Genomic DNA, 26,381 nt, shown 5'->3' on the forward strand with positions numbered 1-26,381 from the left:
GGCCCCTCATGAGGCTCGGCAGTGGAGCTGCAAGGCCGGCGGCAGCGGCCAGGACCGTTGGTGTGTGTGTGTGTGGCCTTATGACACACTTCCGGTGATGTCAGGGGGTGGGCATATGCTAATGAGTTATGCTAATGAGTCCCCCTAGCTCTTTTTCTACGAAATGACCCCTGGTTTTGCCTATATTGTCTGCCATATGCAAATTGTAGAAGGGGCTCGTGCAGCTATACATTCTGAACTTCTGCAAAGATTATCTTGTGTGCAAATGACCACAGCAGATGGAAATGTGAGAAGTGGATTAGTCAAGCAGGAGTGAGATATCTGACATGGCTAAACCTTTTCTGCTTTATAGGAGACATTAATTTGGACCCAGAGCACCATAGCTGTGGCCAATAGCATGCCTGGCCTCCCATGATAAAGGGAAGTGTAAAGTTCTTAACAAGATCTGCTCTTGCATGAGTTATTTGACTACAGCTTTTGCAGAATAAAGGGCTTCACGGATGGCGATGCACGTTAACAGACGCCTCTTTGATTCTTAACCATGGCGAGACTAATACGAGCCATAATACGGATCTAATATGAGCCATAAAGAGCCTCTTCTTTTCTTCTACTTTGTAGTGCTCTATCCAGAACAGGAAGGTTTCCAACTTCTGGGAAGACCCCGCCCAGTTTCTGTTGCAAACAGGGCATTTGACCTTTCAAAAAAGGAGTAGGGGGAGATTGGGATGTTAAAAGAGCCCTGGGACATGTTGAGCGAAATGGCCCCTGTGGGGGCTGGCCACTCCGCAGGGTCTACCTGACTTGGGCATGGGATACAGTGACAACGGTCATCTAACAGGTCTGTTCCTGTCGCCATCATTGCCGCAGCCCAGGTCTGAGTTCGGTAGCCCTGCGGCGGTAGCAACGCCACAGAGGCCAGTGGTCCTTCAGAGCAGCAGCTTGCCATGAACTTTCCCCGTAGGTTAGAGACCCAGTTCAGCCCCTGAAGTTCAGGGGTGCTGTTGGTCATAGATGGATGCATAGGGGGCGGAGGACCTTGGAGGAACAATGCACAGAGGGATGTGGGATGGCTGTCCACAGCAAGTACAGAGGAAGACAGGGAAAGTCAAGGAATAACCACTTTTGCATGGGACTGTTACAGCCAAATGGAACCACTACTGTGGAAAGTGGCTTTGGTGTAAATGCACCACCAATTTGGACTGAATCCTGCATCTAAATTTACACAAAAACATACTAACTGTTGATCAGGGTCTTGTCCCCTTTCATTTGTTTTATCTTACTTCGTTTGTACCCCATTTTTTCCTTCTCAATAGGGGCCCAAAGCACCTTACAACATTCTCTCTGTCTCTATTTTGTCCTCACAACAACCCTGTGAGGTAGGTTAGGCTGAGAAAGTGGCTCATTTGCCATACTACACAGGGGATTTTTTTTTACTTACCCAAAGAACTCCTTTTAACAAGTCAGAGCCCTTGTGATTAGAAGATATGACTAGTTAAAGATATTTGATATTTCCCTTTTGCCAAAGAGCACACTTTCACCTGCTGCTTGATCTACGGCCAAAGGAGATGGCAGCTGATTTTCTTGACCATTCAGTTCTTTTGCTAGATATTAATTAAATAGATGCACTTATGATCAGCCTGTTTTCATAGTGCTTTTCTGCATTCTCATTTTCCTTGCTTGTGTTTTCCTGTTGCTTCGGGGGGGGTGTTCTGCCCCACATGTGTTTTGCTCCCTCTAGTGGTCGATTCTCTATTACATGGTGTTATGTCTGGCATAAAAACCTCCTGTTCAAATCTGCAGGGAGATCTGCTGGACATAAAGCAGTGTAATATCGAATCATCCATTCAAGGGAGCAGAAGATGTGTGGAACAGGAAACCCCCAACCCTCCCCCCAAAGCAACAGGAACAATCAAGCAAGGATAATGAGAATGTGGAAAAGCCCACAGTCTTGTTAGCTAGTTGATTATATTGATGATCTGAAATCCAGCATCAAACAATCTTATAAAACTCGGAAACTCAGAGCTCACGAGTGTATTACGCATCATTTTGATGAAAAATTGGAATGGTACAGAGCACCACCCACCCACCCACCCTGATAGTACCCATCTGGATCATATAAATCTCTGTATATGGGGTAGTAACTGGCAATGCTTCCTCTAAGCTGTGGAGTCTTGTGAGTAAAAATTCTACTTGGTGAGCTCCTAGCATTAAAGTTGTGAGCGAGTGATTTGGCTACTGCATAAATTAGTTGGCTCTGAAGCCATCCCTTCCTGAGCTAAGACAAAAATGTGTGAGCCGGAGGCTAAAAAACTGTGAGCTAGCTCACACTGACTCAGTTTAGAGGGAACACTGGTAGTAACTGGTATCCCATTTCTCATGGCTGAAGCCAAATGGACAATTTGGCCCTTTAAGTTGACGGGTAATAAGCTTCGGAAAGCATGGCTTTCCGAGTGGTGGGGCGATTGTGACAGACAGCGGTTAGCATTTCCCTTTTAACACAGCAAAGATTAAACCCAGGTCTCTTACATGGTGCTTTCAATTTTTCTCATCGCTGTGCACTTTTATATTCTAACCGTAGCCTCAAGGATGATGCCAGCCTTGTTCTGTGATTTGTCCCCTTTTCCTCCTCCAGATGTCCAAATGGATTCTTCGGACAGAGATGTTTGGAGAAACTGCCTTTGCGATTGTACATGCCAGATCCTAAGCAAAGTATGTTTGAAGATTAAAAATTGCACCGTACTACTTAAAATCTCCCGGGTACAGCGCTGGATTTAGAGTGGCGTAGTGAGGGTGTTCTCTTGAGCTAATATCTGGGTTAAGGCTTAGGGCACGCAGGTAAGGGACCAAGGCAAGAAGGCACATCAGGAGAGATCTCGAAAGGGAACTCAGTTGGCAACAGAGAGGGCCTCGTTTCAGTCTGTTTGGATGTCATGCTATCTTGTTTCTCTCTTTCTGGTTTTCTCTCTTTCGTTAGGTGTCCGAACGAATTCACAGGGGACCAGTGTCAGAACTTCGCAATGGCCAGCTTCTCCAGTATGTCTCTTTCCACTTCTCTCTTTCTCTGGTTTGTTGTAGCCCGCTGTGTGACGCCTTTAAAGCAGCTCCCCCCCCCCAGTTTTGGAGCCTTCGCTCTCTTGCTATGCACCGAAGGGGTACTGCTCTCCACTCTGATTTGATTGTAACACACGATTGACGTGCAGTCTGAGCAAAGCGAAGACCAAATCAAGTGAATCTACGAGCCTGAACACTTTTTTTAAAAAAAAGTTTGTGATCCCATGGCACAATGCAAGGGGACTAGTTTTCCTGTTCTCTTTTTCTGTACATGGGAGCTGTAAGTTGTCCGTAAAACTAGGCATCCATTGGAAGTCTGCACTCAGCCCCAAACCTCCCATGTTTTGGGCATGGCCAAGTTTCATCCCGAGTGCAGGCCGTAAGTGCAGCAGAGCACTTAAAAACCAATTTTTTTTAAAAACACACAGTAGGTTGGAAGGACCAAATAGGTCATCTTCTGCCACTAACGAATGCTGCAGTGTATGAGGCACTGCAGCGTCAGGGCATATGGGGTAGAGCTGTGGATTTCATCTGCGCTGGGAAACAGCTGGAAGTAATTCCACAAGTCCCCTTGGACTGGCTTTGGGATCAAACTGCTGAATGCCTCGGCTCAGCGGCTTTTAGAACCAGGCAGCTCGCAGGCTTTGCTTTTCAGAAGTCGGGTTCTGAAATTCCTAACCCAATGCCGAAGCCAGGGAGAATGCTGACAGGGCACATTGCCTACTGTGCAAACTCATGCAACAACTTCCATACGGGGTTGTGTATCAGGCTGTGCACATGCATCTGCTTTCAGGTTGTGTTCCTCTCCTGCAGAGCAGCAGAGCTGTGAGAGTTTTCACTACTATGCAACTCCCAAAGAATGCCCTTTTAGAGGTAGGATGAGAGGCTTACAAGACCTTAGGAATCCTGTCCAGAGACATCCCGTCTTCCTTATCCAGATATGCTCTCTGTGAGCATAGAGCATTTCTTTCTTCCTTCCTCTCCACTTTAATTCTGCATTTCAGAATGGGAAACGGTGTGGGCCTGTCTCGGAGGGCTGTTGTGAGGGTAACTGAATTGATATTACAATCCACCCTGAGCCTTCGGCAGTGTTGCGAGCTATAAATAAATATAAATTAATCCAATAAAAAAGTAATAGTTGAACAATTTCGATAGAACACCTTTCTGCTTGGGTCTGTGTGTTTTTGGATGCCACACTAGCGATACGCGGGAGAGTTTGTACTGGACTGCAGTTAGCAGCACCTGTGGAAAGCCTAATTAGGACAGATCTGAAGACTGTCTCATGTGAAGTTGCAGGTAAAACCTCCGAGAACTTTTGTGTCGGCTCACAAGGAAATTGAAGCCAAATATCAAGTTTTCAACAGCGCGTTTGGGCAGAGAAAAATCACCTTTAAAAAATTATGTTTAAGCAGCCATGTTTAAGTCCGCAGCATGTCTAGGGTTCTGTCCATCGAATGTCATGCTGAAACTGAGAGAGATGTTTAAGCTTTTAGCCCCACAAGTTTCAACCAATGCTACTTTTGGTTCCTTGGTTGTGTTCTGCAGAAATTAAGAAGCACCTGCCCTGTCACAACACAGGAGCAATTGCCTAAAAGGGTCTAAAGGTTCCCTTTGCTCGAAAGCTAGTCAAATCCAACTCTAGGGTGTGGTGTTCATCTCCATTTCCAAGCCGAAGAGCCAGTGCTGTCAGAAGACATTTCTGTGGTCATGTGGTCAGCATGACTAAACGCCGAGGCGCACGGAACACTATTACCTTCCCACCAAAGCGATACCTATTTATCTGCTTGCAATTTCTTGCTTTTGAACTGCTAGGTTGGCGGGACTTGGGGCCAGAGACAGAAGCTCACTCCGTCACGTGGCACTCGGGTCTCCAACAGTCCAGCTACCGACCTTCTGATCTGCAGTTAAGGGTCTTAACCTCTAAGCTACTGTGGTCCCAATTAAAAGGGTCTACAGTCCTTGAAAAGGGCAATCTCTCATGTAGGACTTGGTTTAGAAGGCTGCTGCAGGGATTCTAGTGGTATCGAACAGGGGACTGGATACTATACAACACCATCAGAAGGTACCAGCATAGGTGGATCTTTCCTGCCTTCTTCCCAGGAACCCACCAGTGACCTACAAAAGCCAATGCTAAGGAGAACCACATGGGTGAAAAGCAATAGCACGTGACAGGCAGCTGTTGACGAAGGAGCAAGACTCTTCCTGTTCCCTCAGCACAGAGTGCCACTGGTAGGAGGAGTAATTTTACTGGCCTTTCCTCACTTAGGCCCCGGTCACACGAAAGGTTTTGGGCCGGGAGAGGGACGGATTGTGGGCGGAGCAAACGGGCGCGATCCCACAGCAACATCTGGGAAACGTTGCGCACCCGTCCCCGATCTGGCCCTTCAGGCCGAAAAGCCGCATCTAAAACAAACCACCTACAGAGGTAGACTTACCAGCACGGCCGCATCAAGCGCGGCCGTGGGATCGCCGGCGCGTCCTTCTGCTGAGAGCACCTTCGCGGCGGTTCACGGGATCTCTGTGATCCCGCCACCGCGTGTCTCTTTTGGTGCGGCTTTCAAAAGCCGCACTTTGCCCGCGCTCTCCCCCCCCGGGTGGCAGGGACCTTAGTGTGGCTGTTTGTGTGGCGTGGCATTTCATCCATATGGTTGCCTCTCCCCCTCCCCCAGGCCTCCAGCATCATCTTTTCAGGACACGCAGGTGGCTGTTGGAGGGAGGAGGAGGGTGGGAAAAGTCTGCTCCCCTCATGCTGGCTATACCTAGGATCCCAATTGTGGTAAACAAGAACGATAAATTAGCAGCTTTTGGATTGGCTGCAATAACCTGTAACATAACTGGGCAGGAAAAAGAAATCAGGACCAAGATGTCGATCATTATCTTGAGCTTGGGCCTGCTGACCCATTGGCCTGAGTCATTCCTGTGCCATTGGTTATGGTCTCCAAGTCTGTTGTCCGAAACAGACCCCCTGATAAGTGGAAGCTGGGCTTGGCTCAGCTTAAGGTAAAGGTAAAGGTTCCCTTGCTCGAAAGCCAGTCGAGTCCGACTCTAGGGTTGCAGTGCTCATCTCCGTTTCCAAGCTGAAGAGCCAGCGCTGTCCGAAGACGTTTCCGTGGTCATGTGGCCGGCATGACTAAAACCCAAGGCGCACGGAACACTGTTCCCTTCCCACCGAAGGGGTACCTATTTATCTACTTGCAATTTCTTGCTTTCAAACTGCTAGGTTGGCAGGACCTGGAACTAGAGACGGGAGCTCACTACGTCATGCGGCACACTCGGGTCTCGAACGGCTGAACTGGCTCAGCTTAGACCTGATTTAAACATAATTTGGGTCGAGGCAAAAGCTCTCCTCCCGGGGGGGACTTTGCATACACATGGCATTGCGTGTATACCGGGTGCAGATCCACTCTGTTTCAAAGGCCCAACCAGATCTTTGTTGCCACTGCAGCGGGCCACAGATAGATTATGTGAAGCAGAACAGATCCAGGCTTCAAAAGCCGGGGGTGGTGGTGGCGGGATTAATTACATGGAAAAGGTAATTTATTTTCTGTGACGTGAAGTGGCAGCCCCTTTTACTGACCGAATGAAAAGGTGACCCAATTCAGATGACTTGTCTTCTCAGGCGCGACCGAATGAAAAGGTGACCCAATTCAGAGGACTTGTCTTCTCAGGCGCAATTATTTATTTATTCATTCATTCAATTAGGTTTACTAAGCTGCCCTTCCCTACAAGTAGGGCTCAGGGCGGCTTACAACAAGTAATATGCAATCTCATCTAACTACATTAAAGTAAAGGGTAAAGGTTCCCTTGCTCGAAAGCCAGTCGAGTCCGACTCTAAGGTTGCGGTGCTCATCTCCGTTTCCAAGCCAAAGAGCCAGCGCTGTCCGAAGACGTTTCCGTGGCCATGTGGCCGGCATGACTAAACGCTGAGGCGCACGGAACGCTGTTCCCTTCCCACCGTAGGGGCACCTATTTATCTACTTGCAATTTCTTGCTTTCGAACTGCTAGGTTGGCAGGAGCTGGAACTAGAGACGGGAGCTCACTCTGTCATGCGGCACACTCGGGTCTCAAACTGCTGATCTACCGACCTTCCACAGCCTGCAGTTCAGCGTCTTAACCACTTGAGCCACCGCAGTACCTAACTACATTAAAACGATCCAATAAATAACAGTAGATAAAAACAGTATATATACAGTGCTTAAGACGGCGGAAAATCCTAGCTCCCCGGCCTCCCTGGGGGAAGGGGTGATGGGGAATTATATGAGAGTGCCAGAAGACGTCCCGGCGCTGTCCTCAGCCAAAAGCCCAGGGGAACACCTCTGCCTTACATGCCCTATGGAAAGGTAGCAGCTCCCACAGTGCACGGATGTCTTCCGGCAGAGCGCTGAGAAGACCCTGGCCCCGCTCGAGGACAGCTGGACTTCTCTCAGGCTGGGGACCACCATCAAGGTCTTATTTCCTGAGCGTAGTGCTCTTCCAGGAGCACACTGGGAGAGGCGGTCCCGAAGATATGTAGGTCCCTGACCGCTAAGGGCCTTAAAGGTCAAAACCAAAACCTTGAACCTCATCCGGTGCTCCACTGGAAGCCAGTGCAGCTCACACAGCACTGGTTGGGTATATGCTGTTTGAGGGGTCCTTGTAAGGACCCGCGTGGCTGCATTCTGGACCAGTTGAAGCTTCCGGGTCAGGCTCAAGCGCAGGCCCGCATAGAGGGAATCACAGTAGTCCAGCCTGGAGGTGACCATTGCATGGATTACCATGGCAAGGTTAGGGCGAGGCAAGGCATTTTACGACAATTAGTAAAATAATTTTTTTTATATAGAGAGCACTGCTTAGGTTTGCATACACGAGTGACACAGTCTCACTCTGATTTCAGACGAATATTCAGGCATTCGTTTAGCATATTTCAGCGGTGTGTTTTCTGTTAACACTGGAAGTGTGATGGCCATAAAGTACAGCAGCAACTAAGAACAGAAGTTCGGCAATAACTCTGTTTAAATCTCCAGGCCCCATAAATACCCCCAAGAGCACTTCGGTCGGGGACCCCGGTCCAGGCCCCCAGGAGGTAAAGCTTGCTGCGACCAGGGCCAGATCCTTCTCAGTGGCAGCCCCCACCTGGTGGAACGAGCTCCCAGAGGAGATCAGGGCCCTGCGGGACCTTATGCAGTTCCGCAGGGCCTGCAAGACAGAGCTCTTCTGCCAGGCTTTTATATAGGGGCCGCCACTTCTACTACTACCACCACTGAAACAACGGGGTTGGGAGTGGTCCCCGGAAGAACGGCCATAAATTTGCATGGCACTGATGCTGCTGGACTGGCTTGGACTAACTGGCTTGGACTATCGACAGGACAATTTCACTGAAGGAAATTATTGTTACCATCCTCAGAGACCATCTTGTCTGTATGGAGCACTTTATCTGTTTGTTGTGATTTAATGGTTTTACTGTTTTATGGCCCCAGTCACATGGAGCATTAGGCACGCTAGAGAGACGGAAGATAGGCGGATTTTCTGGGCGCGATCTCACTGCCACATCTGGGAAGCGTAGAGCTCCCGTGGCGCACCCGAGGCTTCCCGCCAAAGATGCGGGGTAAAAAACTAGTACCTCGGAGGTACTAGTTTCCGGAAACCGTGGGGCAAGGGCGGGCGTCTGATCACGTTTCCGGTGGTAGTTCCGGCGCCCGCCCATGTCCCCTCGCAAAAAGGTTCCCCCCCAAGTCTCCAAGGATGCTCACAAGCACCCAACGGAGCATGTGCACATTTCAGTTTTTTTAAAAAGCAACAACCCCGTTTGCCGCGCCGCTCCGCTTCTTTGCCGCGTCGTGTGATCGGCACCTCCCCCCTAACCACGGGAGCTCGACGCGACCTCAACCCGACGCCTGATTGCGCAGTCGCGCGTTAGTTTGCTCTGGGGCAAACAGCCACGCCTCCCCCCCCCCGCATTTTCCTGCCCGTGTGGCCGAGGCCTATATTGTTTTATGTATGGGCTTATTCCCCTGTGCAAGCTGCCCTGAGACCGTTTGCGGGGAGGGCAGGGTAAAAATGCAAACAAATAAATAAATAACAGTCCCACTCTCACCAAGGCCTTCCAGAAGAAGTAGGTCTTCAGGAAGTCTCAGAAGGCAGGTGGTGATGGAATCACTCACACCTCCTGCAGGGAGGGTCTTCTACAGTTCAGGGACAGCCACCAGGAGGGCTCTTGCATGGCTCCAGTCCCCACCAAGCAAAATCCCTGGGGCAGAGGTTCCTGCAGGAAGCCTCCCCCTGACCACGGAAGATCTCAGAACCCAGACAAGTTCATTTGCAGTGTAGGATTACTTCCGAAGGGCTCTTTTTGTAGCAGGTACTCATTTGCATATTAAGCGACACACCCCTAATGTAGCCAATCCTCCAAGAGCTTACAGTAGCTCCTGTAAGAAAAGCTCTGTAAACTCTTGGAGGATTGGCTACATTAGGGGGTGTGGCCTAATATGCAAATGAGTACCTGCTACAAAAAGACCCCCCGAGTTCAAATCCCCCACTCAAATCCCCTTTCGTGCCATGACATCTGACTGGGTGATACTCTCAGCCTAACCTCCCTCAGTGGGTTGTTGTGGGGGTAAAATGGAGGAGACGAGAATGACGTGAGCTGTTTCGAATACCGGGCGCGGGGGGGAGACAGAGCGGTGGGGTATAAGTGAAGTAAGTAAATAAACACTATGGATGGAGGCTACCCTACAGATCAGGTGGACCCAAGGGGTCGAGGGCTTTAAAGTAGTGTTCCCCAACCTGTGGGTGGGGACCAATGTTCCCTCTAAGCTGTGGAGTCTTGTGAGCAAAAATTGTACTTTGTGAGCTTCTGGCATTAAAGTTGTGAGCGAGCGATTGGGCTGCTGCATAAATCCGTTTGCTCTGGAGCCCTCCTTCCTGAGCTGAGACAAAACTGTGTGAGCTGGAGGCTAAAGAAAAACCTGTGAGCTGGCTCACACTAACTCAGCTTAAAGGGAACACTGGTGGGGATCCAAAGGTGGGCCGTGAAGCCTCTGAAAGCGGGCGGGTGGCCAGCTGGCCCTCCCTAACGGCTGCTCTGGCCCTTGGCATCGTTCCCCTTTTCTTTCCTCCCAGCCACCTTCTCACATTCTCATCTCCCCCTCTTTCTTTGTGGCAAAAATGAGAGGGGAAAAGCCGCCTGGCAACTAGTAAGTTCGCAGTAACAGCTGAAGGGGGAAGAGGTTGGAGGGTAGGGGGGCGCTGTTAGGCCAGGGGGGGAGCCAGAGGAGGAGGGGAAGAGGCGTGTGCGCTTGCGTGGGGGCTCTGTCTTGGCGCTGCCCCTTCAGCAGCCCAGCCCTCTGCCGTGCCTCGCTGCTCTCCGCCGGCTGTCAGAGGTGTGCTGCCCTGGTCCCCTGGCCGCCAGCCTCTTCACTGCCATCTGCCATCTTTGCCCGTCTCCTAAACCCAGTGCCCCCCTACAAGCACAGCTCCTCAAACCTTGGCCCACCTGGCAGAGGAGGAGGAGGAGATGAGCTCCCACTTGCTTGGGGGCTGTCGTGGGGGCAGCTGCACCCTTTATGTGATGTTTGTTGGTTTGTCGAGAACGTCTGGTTGGGCACTATAGAAAATGGAATGCTGGAATAGACGGGTGCCAAAAGAAACCCCATCCCAGTCCCAAATGGGTCGCTGTAAAAAGTCAGATTCAGGTGGTCAGCTGTGTTGGTCTGAAGCAAGAGAACAAAGTCTGGGTCCGGTGGCACCTTGGAGACCCATAAAGTTTAATTCTGGGTATCAGCTTCCGTGGACATGCAGAATTAAACTTTGTCGGTCTTCAAGGTGTGCCACTGGACTCAGAACTTTGTCCCTGTCGCTTCAGACCAACAGTGGTAGAGAATACACTGTTGCCTACAGTGTTGAAGTTGTGCGTTTCCACGAAAGCTCATACCCAGAATTAAACTTTGTTGGTCTTCAAGGTGCCACTGGACTCAAACTTAGTTCCGTCAGAAGTAAATTTGGACTTGTGGGTAATCGTATCAAAAAGGTTGGGAACCCCTGCCTGAATGTTCCAAACGCGCCATTTGGCTCGGTGCAGAAACAGACTGGGAGCCAGTGTCCTTTGCAGAGCGTCAGTCTGGTTTGCTTCTAATGATGGATTTGCAGATCATCCTTCCTTTTGGAAATATACCCTTCTGCCACCCACCCACATGCCTCTTCTCATCACATCTGCTTTGATTTTCATACTTCTGCATGAAGAAAGATGCTTTTTTTTGTAACTTCAGAGCATTCTCCGGTGGTCCAGGAGTGGGGCAGTCCTTGACTCCTTACTCCTGGGAAAGCACCTCCCCCTTCCGTAGGCAGGGCCGGCAAACTTTGATCCCAGAGGGGAGGGGCTTATCCTCTGATCCCCAGTCTTACCGGCCCTGCCTTCTGAGCAGGACATGCTGGCTGTGCTCTGAAGAGCACGAAGATCTCAGAAGACACTGAAAGGTCAGAAGAAGAAGCAGAGACCCAAAGGGCAATGGGAGAAGGTACTTACCTTCCAGCCCTAAAACATATTCAAGAGCTGCAGGCCTCGAATTACAATGGATCTGATGCTGGCAGTTCTGGGAGGCCCCCAGGTGGTCGCGGCGCCGAGAGGAACGCCTCGGACCCCGCTGGAAAGGTGGTGGTAAACTGCTTTCCCCCACATCCAGCCATGGCGGCATGCAGCGATTTTGGGGACAGACGCTCAGTGAAGAGCCTGGGGAGAGCAGAGGCAAGAGAGGCGGCCGAGGGTGGTGCAGAATCTCTGTCGCTGTCCCTTTCGGCATTGGAATGGAGCCCCCTCCTTGTTCCGGATCGTGGCGAGGAGGGACGTGTCTCCTGCACAGTCTACCCGGTCGGCTGAACCACGGTAGGACTGTATCCATTGAGAACTGGTAAGGTGTGGAGGGGGAGAGAGAAAGAGGACTAACCCCCCTCCTCCAGTTTTCTTTTCCCTGCCCTTTACTCCTTTCTCTGGATCTGGATGGGAGGTTCTTTAAAAGGGCGAATTGCTTCTGGTTCATGGGTCAGGTCTCTAGCAGGGACATTTTACAGTCCTTATTGCTGGGCCTTTTGGAAAGGGAGCAACAATAGACAGCCTACTTCTTCCCCACCTGATTCTTCTGATGTGGGTGGGGCAAGGCTCCATTTTGGGGCTCTGTTAGGAGAGTGATGGTGGCTACTTTCACTTTCAGGTTCCCCTAAAATGGCTGAGAAGGCGGGAACATCTAGCTCCCAAGGCACAGAGAGTCTTAACCCTTCACAGATTACCAATATAGCCTCCCAAAATACTGAGCCCTCAGGAGAGGAAGCCCAGTCAAATTTCTCTCCTGGCTTAGAGAGGAAATGAGAAAGAATTCACTGGTCTAGGGCAACAGGCAGCTTCTTCCTAGGCTACTGTCCTCTCTGCTAAAAGAGACAGGAGCCCCAGTATAGAGGGCAGCCCTCCTCCTAGAAATACAGGCCTCCCAAGCATAGTGCCAGAAAAAAGGTGAACTATTAGAGCAGGAGAAAGAAAAGGGTGCCTGTCATTCAATCTAGACTCTTGCTCCTAATCTCTATAATAGAATATGGGCTAAGGTCATGAGGGCACTAGAGTTTACATACTCTCCAAAGATACAGGAAGACAAGGAGGTTCCTGGGTTCTTTCCTGTAGGCTCTGACAAAGCCATTCCCAAGTGTGCCGCTTCCTGTGGCATTATATAATATCATTACGGCAGTATGGGAACACCCAGCCTATCCAAAGTATGGGAAACCCAGTGTTTAATAAACTCTGCTTTCTTATTCCAGGAGCCACAAAGAAGTTCAAACTTCCTATGGTGGATGATTCAATTAACTTATAAGTGTCTACTTCTCTGTTTCCCGTGGATGCTGATGGACTCCCAAAAAAGACAAGGGAGTTGCAAAGGCACTGCGTAGAGTTTTTTTGAGGCGCTTGCCATCTCCCTTAGAGTATCAGCTATGGGATCCCTGTTTGCTCAAGTGGCCTACCTGTGGGCCTCAGAGCTAACTTCTGTAGACAGTGACATACCAAAGAGCCTTAAAGATGAGCTAAAACAGATAGCTCTAGCCACAGCATTTGCGACAGAAGCCTCTTTGGATGCCATACAACTCACAGCGAGGGCTATGGCATGTCGTACAACGGCCAGGAGAAATACGTGGCTGGGACACCGGAATGCAGATCCAGCAACAAGGACCAAGGTGGCAGTGGTATCTCTCAAGGGAGTTAACCTTTGAAGAGCAGGCCTGGAATGTTACTTGGTGAAAGGCAAAGGCAAGTCATGGGTGCTACCGTCAAAGAAGAAGGATATGAATTCTAGAAGGAGACCACAGTCTTTTTGAGACCTCAGTCGTGATGATAAACAACAAATGGAAGATATAGGCGCAAGAGGATAGCTTTCTCTGGGCAGTGGCACCAGGCTGTGTCGGACAAGTGGTTCCTGGAGACGCTGGCTCATGGCTACGCACTAGAGTTCAAAAGAGTTCCAAGCAACGTTTCTTGGATATCTCATGGGAAAGATCACCAGGAAAAACACAAGATGATGTTACAGGCAATCTAACATCTGTTGGACACTGGAGTGATAGAGATGGTGCCGAGACAGAGAGTTCGCTAGGAATTTAGTCCATCCCTTTACGATCACCAAGAAGAATGGGAACACTAGGGGCATCTCGGACTTGAAGTGGCTCAACAAACATGTGCAATCACAAAAGTTCAAGATGGAAATGTTGAGGTCCATTTATTTATTTTTTCCCTCCATACATGCAGGGGACTTCATGGTCTCCATAGACCTGGCGGAAGCCTATCCGCACATCCTGACAAGGGATAATCACAGGAAATTTCTAAGGTTCACATATCACAGCAAACATTTCCAATATTGAGCCTCGCCCTCTGGACTCAAGTCCTCGCCTCAGATATTCTCCAAGGTCCTGGGGACACTAGTGGCCTTCCTAAGTCTGAGAGGAGTGGTCCTGTTTTCCTTACTTGGAAGACGTTTTGATCCAGGCAGAGTCCAGTCACCAGGTGAGCCTACACTTGGACTTTATAATCCAAGTATTTAGTGTTTAGTCATGCTGGCCACATGACCATGGAAATGTCTTCGGACAGCGCTGGCTCTTCGGCTTTGAAACTGAGATGAGCACCGCAACCCTAGAGTCGGTTTGGCTGGCTTTTGAGCAAGGGAACCTTTACCTTTACCTTACTACAGGGACATGGTTGTGCTATTAACAGGGAGAAGAGGACCCTGGAGCCAACTCAAGTAATTACACACTTGGGAGTGTGGATAGACACAAGACAGGACAGGGTTCTTCTGCTCCAGGAGCGGTTAGTAAAATTTCTCACTTATCTTTCATCAGGTCCTGAACATTTAGACACGAGGTGATGACTTTAGTATGTCTCCTGGGCATGATGGTGTCGTGCCAAGATCTACTACCGTGGCATACAGTTCATATGTATTTCTTTATTCCTTTATTCTTTATTCACTACCAGAAGGAAATAGACTACAAGATAGTCAAGAAGGTAGAGTTACCACAGTCTGTGTGGACAGAGTTACAGTAGTGGCTAGTTCCAACTCTGTTCACAGAAGGGATACTTCTAAGTGAACCCCATGGGACACATGGTCAAGACACCTGGTCGAAGCCGGAAACACCCTGGAATTTGGGACCATAAAGTTGACCCTGGCTTGCCTGCAGACGCAACTGGTAGGCAGTCATGTTCTGATTCAAATGGATAACATGATGACGAAAGTCTATATTAACAGATAGGGAGACATGCAATCCCAACGGCTACACCGGGAAGCAATGCAAGTGATGCAATGGGCAGAGTAGCATGTGCTGTCCTTAAAGGCCACACATATGGCAGGAAGAGAAACATGTTAACAGAGGGACGCCTTCCAACAGAATAGCGAAAGATTTGGAAGGCAGAGGTTGATCCTTTCACGAAGAGACAGACCATCAAGTTAAAAAAAAAGGTTTACGTCCAAAACTCACATGAAAGGGGCACTAGGAATGGACGCCCTGTTCCTAGCATGGCCGAGAGCTCTACTCTATGCCTTGTCGTTCCTGACTCTAATTCCCAGAGTGGTACAGCAGGCAATAGATTAAAGAGCAGATGTGATTCTGATGGCACCCTTTTTGTCCACAGAGGACTGGGTTCCAGGACCTCATGAGCCTATCCAGACAGGATCTATGGTGGCTGCCTCTCAGACGGGACCTTCTATCTCAGGAGATGACCGTTCATCTGCAACTGAACATGCTACAACTCACAGCGTGGAGGTTGAGAGGAGACAGTTAGCAGCTCTAGGATGTGAGACAGAGATGGTTTCCACACTCTTGGCATCCAGAAAATTTTCTATGACCAAAATATATGACAGATCCTGACAAACATCTTCTAACTGGTGTGGAGAGCAGGGGTGGACCCAATGCGGGCGCAGATGGGCATGGCTTTTCTCCAACAGGGTCCAAGTAAAGGGTTGAGTACTAGTTCTCTTAAGGCGACAGGTAATGGCCCTTTCCACGATTGGAGGGGCTAGGGAAGGTAGGTTTTTCCCCATCACCCACACATATGGCGGTTTTTGAGGGGGGCCTTCCTCCTCAATTCACCACCGGTACACAGGTTCTCCGCATGGAATTTAAATGCAGTGCTGTGAGCACTATGCAAGGAGCTGTTTGAACCAATGGCATCATGTCCCATGAAAGATATTACTCTGAAAACAATTTCTTAGTGGGGATCAGTTCAGCGCGTAGGTTTTTGGGGCTGAGAGCTTTGTCGGTACACACAGATTTATGTACCTTCTACGATGACAGGGTCGTCCTCAGACCAGCCCCAGTGTTCATCCCCAAAAGTTAACTCCTGGTTCCATATATAGGAAGATATGGTACTTCCCTCCTTTTCTTCAAACCCTGGCCATGAGATGGTGACGGTCTGGCATCATCTGGACGTGCACAGGGCTTTGAGTTTTCTATATGGACAGGACCAGGGGGTTGAGATAGACTGAATCCTTGTTTGGGTTTGTTAGTCAGTTGTCCCTGGGAAAGAGGGTCTCCATTTCTGCCCTGAGCAGGTGGATAAGGATCCGTCAGGCATACAAGGTGTAGGGGTTAGTACCTCCAGTAGGGGTCACAGGGCACTCTATGGGGGGCAGTCACATTGGTGGCATATAGGGCCTTGCCACCCCTAGAAGTCACTTGTAAGGTGGTGACACGGAGATTTGTCCATTCCTTTACAAAGTACTATAGGATTAACAAACTAGCCTTGGCAAAAGCAGTATTTGACAGTAGAGGGCTCCTTCAGGCCCTGTAGGCACCGGAAGTTGTGTGACCCACCCGGGGGGAGCACTGCTTTTTTACGTCCCAGGAGTAAGGAGTCAAGGACTGCCCCACTCTGGACCACCGAGAAGGAAGCTTCACGGTAAGTGAATACAAATCTTCCGTTTCTCTTAGTCATGAGAAGTTCTCCGATGAAGGAAATTAACACACAATCACCGTAGACTGAACCTGGAGCGGTCAGGTGCTCTCTGTGTGTGTTTGTGCACGTGCACACCTCATATGGCCAGGTTATTGTTTGCTAAATAGGAATGCAACCAGCTCAGGCTTTTATTTGGTAAAGGGCAATTTCCCTCACCTCTGCAGTTCCTCCAAGGAAGCCCCGTTAAACTGAGAAGTTTGGTATGTTTCACCAGCTTTTCTCTGAACTGGCTGTGGAGAGAGGAGAAGAAAGCTCTTAATTTTAGAAAGGCTTTTCCTGTCTGCTTCTACTGAGAGAAACGAGTCAAAAGGAACCACAGGGTCTGTACCTGAGTGCTGGGCCATTCCATCGAGGCATACGTGTGCCTGTCTGAGATGCCAGTGGCGAGCGTGTGTTCACTTTCCCACTTGGCCCAGCCCTGGATGGGTCACTGTAAAAAGTCGGATTCAGGTTGGTAGCTATGTGAGTCTGAAGCAAGAGAACAAATTTCGAGTCCAGTGGCACCTTTAACACCAACAAAGAAAGCAGTTGGGCGTAGTGGTTAGGAGCATGGACTTTAATCTGGGAGAACTGGCTTTGATTTCCCCACTCCTCCACATGCAACTGCCGGTTTGACCTTGGGCCAGTCACAAATTCTTTCACAACTGTTCTCTCACAAGCAGTCCTCAAAAGAGCTCTCTTGGCCCCACCTACCTCACAGGGTGTCTGTGGTGGGGAGGGGAAGGGAAAGGAGATTGTAAGCCGCTCTGAGACTCTCTCAGGTAGTGAAGGGCGGGATGTAAATCCAATCTTCTCCTCCTCCTCCTCCTCCTCCTCCCCCTTCCCTTCACGGTATGGCTTTTTTGCTATTCTTCTAGCGACTTAAATACAAAGAAGCAAACACAAAAGCTTTGCTTGCATCTCAGGTGTGATGCTGAGTACCTTGCAAAAGAAAAAAAAAGCGACTGAACTGTTTGCAGTGCGCAGGGGTTTGTGGGTTTTTTTAAAAAGCCCTTCCGAGCCTCTCTTTCAGTTGCCTCCGTGATTTGCTTGCCGTTCAAAAAGAGCTGTATCTCTAGCAGTTTTGCACCTAGGCCGGACAGCTGGCCAGGTAGTTCCCAGTCGTCTGTCCTTTATTGCTGTGCCCCAGATTATCATGGGATGTCTCTTCCAAAAGCAGCCAAGCTGGGACGTCGGTGTTGCTTTTTCACCTGCCCAGTTAAGAACATTCCTCCATCATCAGCATTCCTCTGACTTTACGTCTTCATTTTTTCTCCACAACCGGGGACCTTCCTGTTGGTTTTGTTCGGTTCCATATGTCCTTAAGAACACACACTGCTGTGGCCCAGAAACTTTGGGCCCATTTTATTTCAGGTACTTAGGTTCAGTGCTGCGCTCCTCCAAACTCAGACAGCAAGAGTACACTCCTGTGCAGTGATAGTCCTTTTGAAGGCCTTTGGAAGACTGCCTTTCCCTAGGGTTAAGGCGGTTTCCATACAGTATACCAACCCACATGCAACTTTAAAACTTTTACATCTCTATGGCCCCGGTCACACGAGAGGATATGGGCCGGGAGAGGGACAGATCGGGGGCGGAGCAAACGGGCACAATCCCACCGCAACATCTGGGAAGCGTTGCGCACCCGTCCCCGATCCGGCCATTCCGACGATAATCCGCAGCAAAAAAGAACCACCTACCGAGGTGGTTCTTTCCGAACGGCCGCATCAAAGCCAGCCGTGGGATCGCCAGCGCGTTCTTCCACCGGCGCATCCCCGGCTCCTGGCTGAACTGCACATGCTCAGACATGTGCAGTTCGGCAGACTCCTGTGGCTTCCTCCCCGGTCTCCCCGGCATCTGATCATGCCGGGGAGCAATTGCATGGCGGCTCATGGGATCTGTATGATCCTGCCACCGCGTGCCTATTTTGGTGCGGCTTTTAAAAGCCTCACTTTGCCCGTCCTTTTTTCCCCTCGTGTGGCAGGGACTTATGATGACCATTCACGGATCCCAAAGGGAAGCTAGCTGAATCAACAGCTCTGCTTTAGAAGTACAGGGACAGTGCAGGGCTCCTCTGATTCGCTGGTCTGCTCACTTCAAAGATATCCTAATCTGTATGCTAACTTCCATTTTTGTAAAGCAAATCTTTCATTATCCATTCCGTTTCCAAGGTGGTGGTTTGATGAGGATTGCTTCCACACAAAGCTCCTTTCTGTGCTTTGTCTTCCCAATGGCAGAGGTTCCTTCTGGGGGCTTCTTCCACAGAGCATCATTTTCTTGTTCCCCTTCCAGGTTTTCCCAGGCTCTGCTGTGACTTGCTTTGGTAAAATCTTTCTATCCAAAGCAGGCTTGGGGAAAAGAGTGGAAGAGAGGGGTGTGGACTTCTGTACCTCCCCACCCACGCCCAGTGCCATTTCTTCCCTGGCTGCCATCCCAGTGGGCCTTTTGCTGTTTCATTAATATATATATATATATATTGGTAGTAAATCTGTTTCTGCTGTGTTTGAACATGCCGGTGATACACAGACTACCAATCTTTTTAAAATTGCAAACCATTTTTAATTAATTTTTGAATTAAATTCTGCAGAATAAAGCAGAATAAATAAAGGCTAGGAAAATACAAATATAAATCAAAATTTAATAAAAGAAGAGTAAACAGTGAAAATAAATTACAGCTGTTTTCTTAGATGCAGCATTTCTACAGCCAACATATAATATCACCAGACTGGTGGATCTCCCAGGTGTAAGATGGATAAAATATGAAAGAGGTAACTGGGGAGATAAAATAATAGAAGTGAAATGAAAAATCTTGTTATGGTGGAAAGCATCTTGGAAGAATGAGGCTCATGTTTCATATTGGGGGGGGGGGACAAGTTCCCTAAATACAGCTATCTCCCTGGATAACATTTTCGGTTTTGTCAACTCAGTTCCATATATTTAGAGAAGATGGTGATTTTCTGTTCCGCCAAATAATTTAGCCATTAAATAACTTCTGTGTAATCAGGTGATTTCACTGAGGAATTTACAGGTGGGAAAGAATCACAAGTTAGTTGGTCAGATAAGTTTATTACGATCTGAGATCAGAATTCAAAATCAAAGTCATCAGCAGACATTTACATTGGTTCCATATCTTAAATACACTATACATGAAACATAAATTAGAATACTGGGATAAAATATTAAGACTGAGTCGTACACAGAAGGTTGCTCCTAGATCATCTATCAGGGCTCTTTTTGTAGCAGGGACTCCTTTGCATATTAGGCGACACACCCCTAATGTAGCCAATCCTCCAAGAGCTTACAGAGCTCTTCTTACAGGGGCTACTGTAAGCTCTTGGAGGATTGGCTACATTAGGGGTGTGTCACCTAATATGCAAAGGAGTTCCTGCTATACATCCTGCCCAAGTGGGATTATTAGTTTACAACTCCAGATCATATGGACAGTTCTAACAATAAGAGAATTGTAATCAGTGCCAAGAGAAGAGACCATCTCTCTTTTACCAGCCTCCTAACCTCATACTCTCATATGTTGCCAAATTAATCTTAAAAAATCATAGAAATGGTAGTAATCGCTAGTCACCCCTCTACAGTAGTAGTTTCCTTTTTTGCCCTCTGTGCTATGAGGGTATTTCATTTTCTCTCATAAAGGCCAAAGTGTGTGTTTACCAGTATCACATCACATGACAGAGCACATAAGCGTGGGGTAGGCACGCAGGATCCAGATGGAGAAGCCAGATAGTACAAAAAGTTTATTCTTAACGAAGTCACATCACTTGGAATTTGCGACGTGAAAGATAAAAAGGTAATCCTAAAAGGGCTTTTCTGCATTGTCATTTTCCTTGCTTGTAAATTCCTGTTTCTTTGGGAAGGGGGGAAGTGTCTGTTCTGCGCATGTTTTGCTCCCTCTAGTGGTCAATTCATCACTTTATGTCTGTTGTAAAACCTGCAGTTTTAATCTGCAGGGAGAAATACTGAACACTAACTGATGTAATATCAAATTGACCACTAGGGGGGAAAAACATGTGCAGAACAGGAAAAACACACCAGAAGAAACAGGAACTTACAAACAAGGAAAATGAGAATGCAGAAAAGCCCAGAGTCGTGTGCTTAGAATTAGGGTTCATACTTGCATTAACTACAGGGTTTGAGAAACCAAAGAGTGTTTCTGAAGGCAAAGGGTCTAGGAGGCAGATGGCCAGTTTGTCAGAGAACATATTGTCAGAGAGCAAGGTAACAGCAAACCAGAAGTTGCTCCACAGCAACAACATTTTCAAGAAACTCCAAGAAAAGTTTCTCCCTGGAGTTAATGTTACCAGTTCCCTCCAAAACACTTACGTATATGTGACTGGGCAACCAACAAGGTAGGTTTTGCTGACTGAACTGCAGTGTGGGATACGACATCCCTCCCAACTTCTGACTAGGATAAAAGGACTCAGAGATCTCTATTTCTACTTCTGCCTGGTGAAGGGAGCTTTGCCTCTTGAGAGCTTATACCTTGAAACTCTATTTGTCACTACGGTGCTACTGAACTCAAATCTAACTGAGAATTTTGAGGCATTTCTCCACCATTCTTTCCTGGTTGCTGGATGACCTCCATTTCTTGTAGACCATACTGGAGGAGCTTGGAAGCCTGAATGTTTGAAACTTGAGTGTATGCTCACGCTCCAAATTTCCACTGTCATAAGTAACACTCCCTGCCCTTGAATTGCTGCCCACCCCCGATCCAAGTGGAATGTCCAGTTTGTGCTGCCAATTCCAATGCCATTCCAACTAACAAGTACTGTACTGGTGTCAAGCCACTTTCTGGATCATTTGGATCTCTTGGCCAGCCGTACAAAATCCACAGTTCTGAGTCTGGCCTCTTATCTTTACTAGCTAACTTATCAGCTGAAGCTTACAATATATTATGGGTCAAAGTAATGAGCTGCAGTAGCTCAAGTGGTTAAGACACTGAACTGCAGGCTGTGGAAGGTCGGTAGTTCAGGAGTTCGAGACCCGGGTGCCGCATGATGGAGTGAGCTCCCGTCTCTAGTTCCAGCTCCTGCCAACCTAGCAATTCGAAAGCAAGAAATTGCAAGTAGATAAATAGGTACCACTTTGGTGGGAAGGTAACAGTGTTCCATGTGCCTTGGTGTTTAGTCATGCCGGCCACATGACCACGGAAGTGTCTTCGGACAGTGCTGGCTCTTCGGGTTTGAAATGGAGATGAGCACCGCAAACCTAGAGTCGGACTTGACTGGCTTTCGAGCAAGGGAACCTTTACCTTTTTAAGGTTGTTCCCATGACTAATGTAAGAGGCTTAAGCACTCCCATCTGTGGGGAATATTATTTTCTGAACAGTACTTTTAATGCTGTAGTAGTACTTGTCCACGCTCACATGCAAGTATGCAAAGGAACTGTATTACAAGTAAGTAAAGGTAAAAGTTTCCCTTGCTTGAAAGGCCAGTCAAATCCAACTCTAGGGATGCGGTGCTCATCTCAGTTTCCAAGCCGAAGAGCCGGCGCTGTCCAAAGACGTTTCTGTGGCCATGTGGCCGGCATGACTAAACGGCGAGGTGCACGGAACGCTGTTACCTTCCCACCAAAGTGGTACCTATTTATCTACTTGCAATTTCTTGCTTTCGCACTGCTAGGTTGGCAGAAGCTGGGGCCAGAGACGGTAGCTCACTCTGTCATGCAGCACTTGGGTCTTGAACTGCAGTTCAGCGTCTTAACCACTTGTAGAGGTGTGCAAAAAAAAAGAAATTTGGCCCGATTCAGATTTGGCTGAATCAGGCAGAATCAATTTCGGCCAGCAAAAGACTCCCGCATGTCAATTTCGGCAGCACTAGTGATTGGGGAGAACTTTCGGCCAGCCGAATGTCAATTTCGGCCCCATTATATCCTATGGGCCATTGAAGTAAATGGTGAAAACATAGGGTATATTCTGGGGGCTGGAGGGGAGGGGATTTGAGGGAGAGGCTCCAACCTCGCAGGGTAGCTGCTGGAACTTCTTCCCAAGATACTCGCCAAGTTTCAAGAACATTGGACCAGGGGGTCCAATTCTATGGGCCCCTAAACAGGTTGCCCCACATGGAATTCACTGCCACAGGAGGTGGTGGTGGTGGCTGGCATGAAAAGCTTCCAGATGTAATTTGACAAACATATGGAGGCTGGAGCAGAGCAGTGGTCCATCAGTGGCTGGTGTTCAGGAGTACTATTAAAAGAGGTGAGGGGGTTGCCCCCCCCCCAGCACCAGGGCATCACTTGCCCCAGAGACCAAGAGTTCCTACTTATCTATAGCCACTAGCCACCATTGTTAATCCATGTGTTAATCACTGTTTGGGTGAAGAAGTACTTCCTTTCCTCTGTTCTGACTCCTAACCTGACTGCTCAGCAATTTCATTGAGTGCCCACGAGTTCTTGTCTTGTGAGAAAGGGTGAAAAAGTACTTCTTTCTCTTCCTGCTCTATCCCATGCATAGCCTTGTAGACCTCTTATCATGTCATATCATGTGAGTGGTGACTTGCCTGCCTGGTGCGAAGGTAGCGGACATTACGCGTGTTTTAGATAGGCTGGTAGATAGTGCTGGGGAGGAGCCAGTGGTCGTGGTGCATGTCGGCACCAACGATGTGGGGAAATGCAGTCGTGAGGTCCTGGAGGAGAAATCTAGGCTGCTGGGCAGGAAACTTAGGTCCAGGACCTCCAGGGTAGCTTTCTCAGAAGTGCTACCTGTTCCACGCGCATTTATCCCGGGACAAGTGTGGGGCGAAACCGGAGTGACTTCAGTGTAATGTGGAAACAAAAAATACTCCCAAGATAATTACAGGGGTGGAGTTGGAAGAAGGAAAATTTTTAATGGCATAGTAATACTACAATAATTTTTTTTTAATGGGGTCTTTTTTGGCGGAGACCTTTTTTATGTATGTGTATATATACAGGGGTGAACTCGCATGTAGGGTAGAATGTAAAATACCCCAAGATAATTACAGGGGTGAACTTGCGTGTCGTGTAGAATGTAAGTTCAGGGACAGGATTGAACCAGGATTTAAACTTTAGTGCGGAAAGGACCTAAGACAGCTACCGGAAGCACTGAACCTTTCCCCAAGCTGCAGGTCATAAAACAGGCTAAATCCTCTGTTATTTTCCTGGGAAAGGGTGTGATATTTCTGAGTTTGAATGTACTGTCAGGCAGGGGTGGATTGAAACGTCAAAAGAGCCCTGGAACAAACTGAGCCACGTGGTCCATGCAGTCCTGGCAGTGTCCCCTAAAACTTGGGCTGTGGCGACAGTGGGTGTGGGCTTGCGGACAACTCTACACCTGTTGTGGTCGTCCCCACTGCCCAGGTCCAAGAGGAACGGACCCCACATCGCTGCCAGGACCGTTGAGTCCACTTCAGCTTGCTCCTGGGCTCCCAACAGCTCTCCGAGGCTGTGGCCCACGAGGAATGTTCCCTGGTGAGTTAAAGGGTCAGGCGGCCCTCGCCGGGAGGTCAGACTTCCGGGTAGATAGAGTAACTTGACCCTTTATTTGAAGTTGTTGAAGTGACATGGTTTGGGCTCTCTTGCACTTAAGGGAGCCCTTCCCCCCAAAGTACTACAGGACCGGCTTTTTTTGGGGGGGGGCTTGCGGGCCTGTTCTGCATTCTTCCTTTCTGCTCCTGCCATAGCAAGGGGGGCGTGGTCAGCTGCGGTTAACTGCAAAATATGTTTTATGTTTTTTTAAATATATATATATATATTGGGAAGGCTTTCTCTGACCGATCTGTTTGTCTCTTTTCTTTTCTCTTCTCTCCCCCCCCCCCCCCCCCCCCCTTCGGTTCTCTTTCTGCACTGGCAGAGCACCTTGGATTAGAATTAAAGGGTATGGAATAAACCATTCATTTCTTGATCAGACACCATTAAAGAGCTGGCCCTCAGTCTTTCACAATGTATTTTGACAGCTTGGATGGGATGGTTTAAAAAGAAGACAAACAGGTCTTTATGATTAGCACCAATTGGGGAGGGGGGAATGGGCCCCCAAATTTATATTCTGAATTTTGCTCTAAAAGGATCTGTATGGTATGGGTTGCAGCATTACTGAAGTGGCCTTGGCGCACGGGGAGGTCATGAGGCCTTTCTCAGCTGGTCTGAGCCACCTTTGTGCCTCGGTTCTGTTTGGGAACTGAAAAGCTGGCCTTTGTGTCTGTTTTGGAAGGTCGCCAACTTGTCCAGTCATGGCGGTGGACAAACACTCTATAAAGGAACAGCCTGGTATTAATGGGATTAGGAAACTTGAGGGTGGGGGTAGAGATGTAAAATTTCCGGAAATTTTGAAGCTCGGAAAAAAACCCGTTTTCCCCCTCGTTTTTTTTTGTGGGGGGGAATGGAAATTTTTGGAAAAATTGAAAAAAATGCTACATTAGCATTTCTTTTGTCTTTTCTGGATTGAAAGTCATTCTGTTACTTTAGGAACATAAAATATGACTATGGACATTTTTACTTGGCATGAAATTATCACAACTAGCATATTAAAAATATAGTGTATCCAAACAATTATTACAAACAGAATACCCACCCACATGCAAAAACAAAACTGAAACTTTTTTTTATTTTCTTCTGACAATCGCACCTCCTAAAGGAAGAAATGCATCTTGTTCTTGCATTGGAGAGTTCAGTTTGTAACCTAGGACTTGCTTGTCCTCGGTGCACAGAAATTAGATCAATCTGATGCCAGATATATATATATTAGAAATGATTTGGAAAATATTTGAACACCTTGTCTTAAAATATTTTATTAATCATGTTAAAATAAAACGTTCCATAATGATTTTTTTCCCTTTTCTTTACTTTTTTAAAGGTTTCCAATGTTTCGGGAAAAAAAACAAAAAGACTTCAGGAAAAAAACGGGGGGAATAGGTTTCCCCCCCAAATTTTTCCGGTTTTTTTCCGGGCCTTCACATCTCTAGTTGGGGGTCTGCAGCCATTCCACAAAGCTAGCCTGGCTCTGAAGCAAGAAACATGGAAGCAAAACTTTCTCTCCCTCCCTTCCCTCGCGTTGCCAGCCTCCAGGTGATAACTGGAGATCTCCTGGGGTTGCAGCTGATATCCAGGAGACAGATCGGTTCCCCTGGAGAAAATGGCTGCTTTGGAAGGTGGACCCCGTGGCATTAGACCCCATTGAAGTCCCTCCCCTCCCCAGACCCCGCCCTCCTCAGGCCCCCCCCCCAAATCTCCAGGTATTTCCCAGCCTGGAGCTGGCCACCCTCCCCCTCCCCTACCTTCCAAGCAGATTTCGTTCTTGCTCAGAAGACAGTTATTAAAGTATCTAGATGCAGATGAGTTTACTAAAAACCATTCAATATGTGACACGGAATAAGGTGGCATATTGAGGAGACTGAGGTTTAGACTGTGCTGCACCCATGTGCTCTGTGTGTGTGAGGAGGAGGCACACAGTTTTCACATTCTTCCAAATAAAAAGACAAGTATCGCATCGCAATGTTCCCTCTAAGCTGAGTTAGTGTGAGCCAGCTCACAGTTTTTTAGCCTCCGGCTCACACATTTTTGTCTCAGCTCAGGAAGGATGGGCTCCAGAGCAAACTAATTTATGCAGCAGCCAAACTGCTCACTCACAACTTTAATGCCAGTAGCTCACAAAGTAGAATTTTTGCTCACAGGACTCCACAGCTTAGAGGGAGCATTGATCACATAGTAAACTGAAAACCAAGTGAGACATGTGGAACAGCTCTCCCAACATCAGGGATCATTTTGTAGAAAATGAGGTGCAGGGGCTCATTAGCATAACTCATTAGCATAACTTATTTGCATATGCCACACCCCCTGACATCACCGGAAGTGTGTCAGAAGGCAACACCCACCGCTCTGGCTCCACTGGACTGTTTTGGATTGCTAGCTATTGGGGGGGGGGGGGGAGGTGCACAGCTT

The 26,381-nt window shown here is 48.2% G+C and overlaps 1 protein-coding gene across 1 annotated transcript in view; it reads left to right on the forward strand.

Moving 5' to 3' along the window:
- NRG2 (neuregulin 2) overlaps window positions 1–26,381 on the forward strand; it is a 321,168-nt gene that overhangs the window by 258,669 nt on the left and 36,118 nt on the right. Inside the window, exons 5-6 of the mRNA XM_015419720.1 lie at window positions 2,633–2,709; window positions 24,298–24,321. Of these exons, the coding sequence (XP_015275206.1) occupies window positions 2,633–2,709; window positions 24,298–24,321 (101 nt within the window). The remainder of the gene's footprint in view (window positions 1–2,632; window positions 2,710–24,297; window positions 24,322–26,381) is intronic.

Source organism: Gekko japonicus, unplaced genomic scaffold (assembly GCF_001447785.1).
Source record: "Gekko japonicus isolate JY-2015 unplaced genomic scaffold, Gekko_japonicus_V1.1 scaffold1826, whole genome shotgun sequence".
NCBI lineage: Eukaryota > Metazoa > Chordata > Lepidosauria > Squamata > Gekkonidae > Gekko > Gekko japonicus.